Genomic DNA, 10,080 nt, shown 5'->3' with positions numbered 1-10,080 from the left:
GATGGTCGATCTGGTAACAGCTGCTGAGTCACTACGGGGCGGGGAGCGTCTACAGTGTGGAGACACTGGACAGAGGGGTGATTCACGTCACGGGCAAGACAGCGAAGCACTGCAGGCTTCTATCCTCAGGGATCCCCGCTTGGATCCTGTGCCCCACTTCCTGTGCTCGTGGCATCAGGTTGGGCCAGTGGAACGTGGTCGGGGCAGCTGCCACATCTCATGGTCTGGCCATGGGGTCGACACGCCCGGGTTAGAAGTTAGTCCCTCAGCTGGGGTCTAGGAAGGAAGATGCCCCAGCCGACCCCCAGATCCATATAATAATATGAGTGAGAGATCGATCTTTGTGATATTCCATTAAGATGAAGAAAAAAGCTCTACACAGTGACTTTGAGCTTATAAAATAATACCATATTCTACAGAGTCCCATTATACCATAGCACATCATGGCATGATGGATTTTATATGCAACAGGTCAATTATGTCTTCTGAATGTATCTACTTTGAATAACTAATACTCGATATAACGATTGAGCCCTATTTCAAAGTGGGTCTCCTGTAGAAACACATCAGTGTTTTCAAAGACCACACTAAGTGCTTCTGCTGTTTCACGGTTCCTCAGGATGGCAGGAACCATGCAGGCTCGCAAGGGAAGAAAACAACACGAAAGGGTAAATGCCTCCTCCCAGAAAACATAAGCAGCCTATTGCTGCTTGCTGAGCGCAAAACTGTAATGTTAAAGGCCAGCTTTCGAGTAGCAAATATCACCTCCTCCAAGAAGGCTTCCTTGACTTCTCTAGACCAAGATCAACTATTTTCCTTCTGACCTCTCAGAGCCCTTCCTTATAATCGATCACATGGTGCTGGCTTCTTGGTTTTGCTTGGTTAGTTTGGTCTGCCTGACTTTCTCATCAAGTCACAGGCTCCTGAAGACAGGGTCTGTGCTACACTCTACGATCAGCAGACCTGGCATAGCACCTGGCACACGGTGCTGCAGACTCAATAGATATTTCTTGTACAGACGGATGAAGGAATAAGATTGACACCCCAGTGTAAAACCTTGATGTTCAAAACTTAAAAATTAGAAAGCAAACTCAAGTCCAACAGACATGCTTTTTGACTGATAAGAGACATAGTTTCACAAATTCCTTGGCTCACGGCCTCATTTCAGAGTTTAGGCAAAGGCACTGGGCAGAGCTGGACAGATCCACAGACCTTCCTAAGCCAGAGTCTCCGCTTCGCACGGGGACAGGTAATGTGTCATTCTCCTAGGCCAGTGTGTGGTCACCTATGAGTTTAGTGCTATGTGTCCCTGGCCACTGAGGCGAAGATGTCTGTGACCAGGCATCACAGTGAGTACGAACTCCAATAACTATCATTCCACACGTGTCGGCATGAGATGGGAGACTCAAGAAGTTATTTTCATGCACAGAATGGTGCAAAGATTCCTTCTTTCCAGAAAGAAGGAGGATGGGTTGCCAATGACTCAGGAATATTGCTAAGGACAATTAAACACACACACACACACACACACACACACACACCCACCCATATTCTATACACAGAAGCCACTGTAACCTGCCTATGACATTATTTGTTAAAGCAAGAACTCAGAGCAAGGGAGGTCTGTCTGAAGGTCTCTAGGTGTGGGGCAGTGTTGCCTGGATACACAGCTGCATAAAGTGTCACTCCGGTGCGTTACGAAGAGTCCTCGCTGGGGTTTTGCTCCTGCCTTGGTCACCCCGTGCACTATTCTCAACTTAACAGCCACTGGCACCCCTTGGCTAAGACCATCCTTCTCTCCACTATAGTCAGAGGAACCCCCAGACTTTATAACGGCTTCTAAGGCCCTACGTGACCTTCCTGTCATGATCTTTCCAATCTCATCTCCCAGGACACTTCGGATAATCCTTGAATCCGTCAGGAGCAGCACCGTCTGTCCCCTCTGCCAGCAACACTCTTTCGCAGATAGCCTCGGGCTGTTCTCTGCCCTCTTCCAAGTCTCTGCTTTAATGCCACCCTCGTCACGAGCCCTCCCATGCCAGCTTATTTAAAACTGCAGCTCATCCCCCCATCCCTAAGCCTGCTCGACTTTTCTCCCCTCTAACATTTATCGACTTCTACCATTCTTAATCTTTTTAATTAATCGTCTGTCTTCCTCCTCCAGAATGGGAAGCTCCCAAGGGCAAAGTGTTTTTGCTGCTTTATTCCCTGATGGGATCCCCGGTGCCCAGATCAGTGCCTGACGCAGAGCAGGCACTCAACAGACACTGTTGTGTGATCTATCGTGAGAACGTCGTCTCTTTACCTTTGCCTTGCCATGACCTCTGCGCACACTTGACATCTACCCTAAATATATCTGGATTGGTAGTTAACGCTGAGATCTTTTCATCGAAGGGGCTTGTTGGGAAGCAGAATTAATACTACCAGTCATTCTGTTGACACTTCGGCAGTCACGTGGACTGCTCATTGACACATGCCACGTAGAAGTGGATATTTCTCTAACCATTTGATGGCCAAAACCAGCACAGGAGTTGTGGGATGCCCACACTGTATGGCTTGCTCAAAATAGTGGGTGGTTCCAAAATAACTTGAGAATAACAGGGGGTATTACACAGAGAAAGAGCAAGTGATTTATCATTAAGTCTTCCCTTGAGTCCTGAGTCATATGTTCACCTGCTCTAAGGCCCTGGTTGAGAAAAACAGTTTGGAAAGAGAAAGCCACAGTCACTCGAAGCTGAGCTGGGCTGAGAGTGGAGTTTACATTCCGCTGCTGGCGAGACCCTTCCCCCTGGAACGTCCCAGACCGGGATCCGGGCCGTGGCTCTGACCAAACCCCACCCTGGGGAATCAAACCTTCCACACTGACTTACGCGTGCGAGAACATCCGCCCCTTAGATGTTACACACGAGCTCTGAACACCCCGTTCTCGCCCCAGCAGCACCCCGTGGAAAGCCCTTGAGAGGAGGAATTCACTCCCACACGCGACCTCCGAACGAGGCATCCGGTCCCCTCTCCGAGTGATTAACTTACTTCCTAGCACACTCCTCGTCCCTCTGTGGCGAAGAGTGGGCAGGGGGCATGTGCCATGCATGTGACTGACAAGCCTACTGCATTTGGGAACGCGGACAGTGCCGAGGGAAAACTTGGTTGTGCTGTGAATTCAGGGGCCCACGCCTGCAGGGCCCCCCGATCAAACAGAGGCCCAGCCCGGCCCGCAGCGCTCCGCGCCAGGGTCTGCGAGGAGACAGGCCTGCGCCGGCAGCGCGTCCACTGTCGGGGCAGCGGCAAACTCTGGTGGCATCAGAAGCACCTGCAGAGCCACCTAACTGTGCAGATTCCTCCGCGCCACCCGGCCCACCATCCTGCCCTGCGGCTCTGAGACAGGCCGGCGAATCTGCTTTCGAGGACAGCTCGGGAGACATGAACGTAGACCGCACTTCGAGAAGCACCATCTTTAAATCTTAACCAAACTGCTTAAAAGCCTCTTGCTCAGTAAACACTTTGAAAAAGAAAAACAAAAAACCAAAAACCCGGAATTCGCCTTCATGAATCTGAATCTATTCATTCACAGACAGACCATCTCTGCTGCTTATCTTCCAGATTCTTCTATCTTATCGGGCAGACTAATCTCACCTCAACCAACATTTGGGGGATAATCAATTTAAAAAGAGAAGAATGATTTGGCAGCCGCATGGCCTGTGAGGAGCAGGAATTATTTCACCCTCCAAGGGGTTTCATTTCAAGCTGAGGAAGCCTCAGACTGCCCGTCCAGGGATCAGTGTTCGCACACGCGGGTGACAACTATGCCCAGGACACAGTGTGACCGGGCAGAGCAGGAGGCGCCGCGGGCCCCGCGCTGCCTCCGGCCGCTCCCAGCATCTCTCTCTGGAATGGAGAGGCGGTTCACACAAGGTGACAGGGATGGCCCTCGAGCTGCTTGGCACGGGCCGGTCTCCACTTAACGAGTGTTCAGAATCACACTCAGCATGGAGAAACTCACCCTGACCCTGGCCGCCGGCCGCCTGGCACCTGCTCACTTACATTTTTACCCAATTACTATTTCTAAGAACAGAGACCAAAAAAAAAAAAAAAACACACACACAACAACAACAAAAAAAACAATGCAGAGCCCCACTGCTTAGCACTCTTGCATGGCAGGTCTGAGGGGGGGGGTCCCTAGTTTTCCCACCGGCCTGCAGCTTCCCCTAGCCCCTCCACACCCTTGCAGACACTCCTGGTTCTCCCAGACTCGCTGGGGACAGGGTGCGTTTCCAGTGTTTTTTCACGAAAGGAAGAGGGGAGTTTGCAAGCCATGAAATAACCCAAATAACCCCCAGCGAGAAAGGAAACAGGGCAAATGACCAAGGATGGCCCCTCGATGTGTTTCTGCGGGCGGAAAAGACGAAATGGAAATTCATCCGAAGTCGTGGGCAAGAAAATGACAAAATTCAGGGGATGAGACTCCGAAGAGGGCACGGAAGGAAGGCAAAAATAAAGTCTGGGGTCTCTACGGCGGAGAGCCTGGAGGCCAGACTAGAGTTCAGATTCTGGCTCTGCACCGGCTCGCTCGATGAGCAAGGGCGGGGCGTCTACCTCTCCAAGCCACGGCTTCCTGACAGCTGGGGACCATCACCCCGGCCCTTCCCAACGCCCAGCACGGGGAGGATGACGATGCTGTCCTAAGTCCCACGGACATAAGGGCCATTTTCCTTCTCTCACGCCCTTCCCTTTTCCCAAAAAGCTGGTGGGGAAAAACATCAGACAGTTAACTCCTTATTCAATACAGTGAAATAGTACACATTTAGAGACTGAATAACTTTAAAAGCATCGATGAAACCTTTCATTTTTTTTTTTTTTTTTTAATTCACATGGCAGCTTCTAGCCACTCTGAGGCTTTCTGTACTAAAATAATATATATTCTCAATAGAATCAGTTCCTTCTGAGGAAACCCCAGCTCAGGCCACTGGATATAAGCCATTCTATTCCTTGATTCCTAAGAAGCAAGGTTAGGCATGATAAATTGCAGAGTAGGTCATGCCAGTAAACCAGACATCTATCTGGGTAATGAAAACATTTATTTTTGTACGTATCCGGGACCTCTGCCCACATTTAGCATCAATATAATCCACCTTCTCCAGGCCTCACAAACTCAGAGCGAACCAATGTGGGGATTGCGAGCCCACTCCCCCCTTCCCTGAGCATGATCGGGGGCAGCCCGGACCCTGGAGTCCTTGAGTGTCGGGGTCACCGAGACCCATTGTTTGTTGTGGTCTCATTGCTCGGCATATAAGAGACACTCAGTAAAAGCCAGCTGAATTGATTCATATTCCAAGTCGGAAAGGAATGAGACCTCTGGCTTCGGCAGCCCCCGGCCTGACACGTGGCACTGGCTCTGAGTGTCAGGGCTAAGCGGTTGGGGTGAGTGGCACGTTCCCAGGTCCAGTCGGCTGGAGCCTTGACCCATGACAATCCATTCTTAGAAACGGCAACATGAAGGTCACAAATAACAGCATCTGCGCTCCTCTCCCACGGGCTTCCCTCGAGAATGTCAAAGGAGAAAAGAAAAAAAAGTCTCCTCCTTCATGGAGCAACTGCTATGTGCCAGGAATCAGGAAACAGATACAAATAAGGTACCAAAAAAGGACCCTCGACATTCTGGCCCACGTGATTTGACCTCCAGAGGGTGACCTTCTTAGGGTCAGGAGGTTACTATTTCAAATCATTCTGGGACCCCTGGAACACCCATCTCATGTACCCCACAACCCGTCCCTTGATATACTGCAATCGAGTCATCGTATGACTTCGAAGCTATTCATTCCTGAGTGTCTCGTATAAACACTGACTCAAAAATCTGGGGGCACAAGGCTGCATGTCAGCATTCTACGTGGCCTCGGACAGGTTCCCCACAGGAGACAGACACTACAGAGAAACTCGATATCGCTATGTCAAACGAGGTATAAAGCAGACGAGCGTACTCACCAAGGCGCCCACAGAGCACCTGGGACTGTCTGGAGCACAAGCTGCCCACTGAGCCAGAGGGTGTTGTGACAACTGGGCAGACAGCTAGGAGTTTCAAAAAGCACAGTCATTAGCTATTTTACTGATGAGATGCCTTGCACAGAGCTATACAAAGATCCAAAGTAGCAGAGGGACTCACCGAATCTACTTATCATTCCCCCAGAAATCTAAGGTCTCTGCTCCTCGGGGCCAGGGGATAACACCCTAAAAACCTATGGGGGACCCTGGATCCCGGTCCCAGATCTTCTGTCATCCCTTAACCAGCCATCAGGCTCCTGAATCCAGTTTTCCCTTTAATGCGCTCTAGTGCTAAAATAACTGGACAATTTGTAACAATTTGTAAAAATGTTAAAATAAATACGTTGACTTCTATTAGAGATGAGTAGGGAAGGCCTTGACCTCTTTTGACGAAAGGCAGCCTACCTATTAAGAATAAAACTCCTTTTTTCATTTGGTTGGCCTAGATTTCAGTTTTCCTAAAGCTACCTGTCACCAGTTCTCACCCGCACATGAAAACTCCTTCTCGAATGAGTCGAAAATGCAAGTGTCTATTGGTCTGGGGTTCCTTAGCTACAGTTGAAACATCTAGGGCTCCCTGGGATGTGTTGAACGTATCCTCCATGACAGTTAAAACACCCTGAAATTCTGAACTTCGCTTTCTTTAAAGTAACAACACCTAGATCTTGAATACTGCCCACGATATTCTTATTCAAAGGACATCGACAGTTGAAAAGCAAGCATTGCTAAGCGTTCAAAGGCTGGCCTATCTGTGGTAGACTCAATCGTACACATAGGATTTTTGCAGATGTAGCTGAAACCCTTGCTCTGTCATTGGTTTGCTGTGAACCTTCAGAAAAGTCCCTTGATTTACACAGGCCTCTGTTTCTACAAGATGAAGCAGACCTAATGCTGCCCCCGAAGGTCTTCATAAGATTGAAATGAGATGATGTCGTTTAAAAAGACTGACAAATAAAAGGTAATCAAGTACTGTAGTAACATCAGTTACGTAACATATTGGACAGACGGATCTCGAACTGCCTTCCACGGGTTTACAATCCATACACCTTTCATTCACTTAGGTCGCATCTTCTAGAAGCATCCCTGTTACTATTCAGACCTGACCTGGCTTGAAAATTTCTTTTGACAAACAACGACGAACGGCCTTATGGATTCCTCTCTCATTTTTTTCCATTCGTGCCATTTTCTCTCTCAATTTTCAAATAGATAGGGAAGATTTTTTTCCATACCCTTTAGCTTACCATCGCCAACACTGAGATCGCTAATGAGACCCCGGTGACACATGTTCAAACTTGTGTGGCTTACGCCTCCCAGTCGGAACCCTCTTGAACTGAGACGTGGGAGAGTGGATGGCCCGCAGAGCAGGGAAGGGCCCACACCCGGCTTTCTGAGACATGCTGCTATCATGTTGCCACCATATGCTGTTACCAGCTGACATCTGCTCACATATGTTCTCACCAATAAGCAACCATGTTGTTTATTTTCAGAGCTTTCTCCACCGTCTTAAAGGGAGAAAATTCCCTCAGATAACCAGTCGGCAAAGACGGGAAGCTACACTGGGCATAAACGGTTTGTCCCGAGATTAGCGAGTCAAACCGTCTTCTCGCTCATATCTGACCTCTGAAAGGAGATGCCGTAAGTTATCTTCAGGAGGGAAAAAAAAAAAAAAAAATCAAAGAATATCACCAGAGAAAGGCAGAGCGGCACACGGCAGAAGTCCCCTGGTTAGCAACGCTTTGTCTTCAAGCTGTGGCCCTCTGCGTTTCTTTGGGGGGGATTTACATCCTTTTCCAGGGGAACAGCACCTTCTTCAGGCCGGTGGGTGTCGTGTAGAAGAGGGACAGTTCTGTCAACAGGATCCAGATCCTTGAACTTGCCCTAGGTCACCGAGCTCACCCAGGTCAAAGCAAGTCTGTGCAGGAGGGGAGGTGACGGCTGTCATGGGCAGCTCCCCACAAGCAGCCCTCAAGTGTGAGCCTTTGGCTGTGTTTTCACGCTGCGGCAGAGCTGCAGTACAGGAGCCCTGTCTTTCCCTTCCTTCCTGTTTGTCGTTCTTGTTTGTTTATTTGTTTTTAAGCCGGGCCCGTGGACAGGATGCACTGGTGCTGATCCAGTGCCTCAGAAGTGAAAACCGTGAATCGGATGCAGATAGAAGTGATGCTGAGAGTGATCATTTAAGTCAAAGAAAGCTACTCTTCGTTTTTGTTTTTTTTTTTAAATCTATTTTCAATAACCTTTATGATTGAAGTGGCCTGATGGTATGGATACACTTTGTCAGGTCAATGAGGCTTCGGGTATACGTGAAATGCTTTTTAAAATGCAAAACCCTAGGGAAAATGTAAGGCGTTAATAGTCTTAGAGCAATAATACTCTCTAGCAGTACTCAGGCGCTCACTAATGCTTCATGGAAGACTATGGCTCGCTTAAGTCATAAGACAGAAACAGGACTGGAATTAAAATTGTGCATGGGCAATTTATAAAATAACTGAAAGTCAAAGCTAACTACAAAAATGTTAGGGTTCACTTCTGCCTGTGATGACACAGCTAAGAAATAAAGCAAGACAACAAAAATGCGCACTGTTTTCAGAGTGCGATTCTGAACTACCTGCCTGAGAATCGATCGCCTGGATGTCTTGTCAAGATGTGGGTTTCTGGAGCCCACCTTAAAACAACCGAATCATAATCTGGACGCAGGGGAGAGGGCAGATGTTTGGGAATCTGCGTTTACGATATGCACTACAGGTGATCCTTCTGCTTGGTAAAATTCGAGACTTACAAAGGCCTTTTACAAAATCTCATCTGACCTCAAAACGGCCCAGCCAAGTGGATCAAGAAAACATGATCCCCTCACAAGGGTTATTTGTTCCAGTAAGTAGTGGTTTTGTGCAGTGTGAAAGCGTCTCTGAGAAAGAGATAAAGCCATTCTTGCTGCATTGGTATCTTAAGCAGAATTAAACGTTGTTAAGAATGCTCCCTAAACTCCACGACAAATTAATTCCCTCTCTCAGCCCCTCCCAAACCCTCACACAAACGTCGCTTGTGATGACAGCTGCTCCATAAGCGGGTCCTAGCGTTTCTTCCCAACACTAGACTGCAATGAATTTTTACTCTACTTCGAGAATTCTCAGCAAATTCTGAAAAGGGGCAAACGGCTGATCCCAAATGTACAATGACTCGGGGTCGGCTTGGCTCAAGACCCTCCTTCTAGAATCTGCGTCCTACTGCCAAAAAAACTAATGAATTCAGACATGACTCTATAGACACAGTTTTCCTACTGATGGTGATCTTTTCTGACAGTGGAATTCTTCTGAAATCTCTCTCTCTCTCTCTAAGACACACTAGCACAAGTCGCCTCATTCTGTGGAAGAGAAAAGGTACAAGATTGGGGGTGAAACAGTGGCCGCTGAGGACTTTGTCCTTAGGCCTGACCAGTCGGTGACTTCCGTTAACACACTTAACCACCTCAGGCTTAATCCTCTGAGTAGCTACAAGCGAATGACTAAAGTAGTGATCAAATCGACGTGACTTTTTAACAGACCTATCTAAGGGCACGAGGGCTGCGTTCGAGCCTGAGGTGGTAGCCATAACTCAGCTTTGGTTCTACCTGGCTACTGTGGGGTAAAAGTCAGGTGTTCTCCCATCTCTGATTTCCCCTCCTTAATTCCCAAAGCCCCAACCGCCAAGCACTGGGCTTGCATGTGGAAACACCTCCCCACAGAAAACCGGGAGAGACCGCCAAGGAGACGGTCCCTTCCCCCAATCACCCATATTCCTTGGTCTGTGACTATTATTACAGTGGAATCAAAATAAGTCAGTCACCTTTTCTGGGGTTTCCAAGCAACTTAATTATAAAGAGTTTATGATAAAGAAATACAGCTTCGATGGTAAAGTCATCTGAGATGTCAAAGCGGAAGAGAAAATGAGATTAAGTCAAGGGAATAAATGACCAAATGAGAATAAAGCCACAATGGAGGGGAGGGGAGACCTGCTGCTGCTTGTGGCGTAGAGCGAATGATCCCTCATGGCTTTGGTCTCAGAAGCATT

The 10,080-nt window shown here is 48.2% G+C and overlaps 1 protein-coding gene across 3 annotated transcripts in view; it reads right to left on the bottom strand.

The window, feature by feature from the left end:
* Positions 1–10,080, bottom strand: part of TGFB2 (transforming growth factor beta 2) — a 72,473-nt gene that overhangs the window by 52,478 nt on the left and 9,915 nt on the right. For 2 of the 3 annotated variants that reach the window (XM_011366127.2, XM_011366129.2), the window contains exon 2: positions 5,980–6,063. The exons of the other annotated variant lie outside the window; for it this stretch is intronic. In XM_011366127.2, coding sequence (XP_011364429.1) covers positions 5,980–6,063 — 84 coding nt within the window. The remainder of the gene's footprint in view (positions 1–5,979; positions 6,064–10,080) is intronic. 3 annotated transcript variants of the gene reach the window in all.

Source organism: Pteropus vampyrus, unplaced genomic scaffold (assembly GCF_000151845.1).
Source record: "Pteropus vampyrus isolate Shadow unplaced genomic scaffold, Pvam_2.0 Scaffold121, whole genome shotgun sequence".
NCBI lineage: Eukaryota > Metazoa > Chordata > Mammalia > Chiroptera > Pteropodidae > Pteropus > Pteropus vampyrus.
This window is presented reverse-complemented; position numbering and strand designations above follow the sequence as displayed.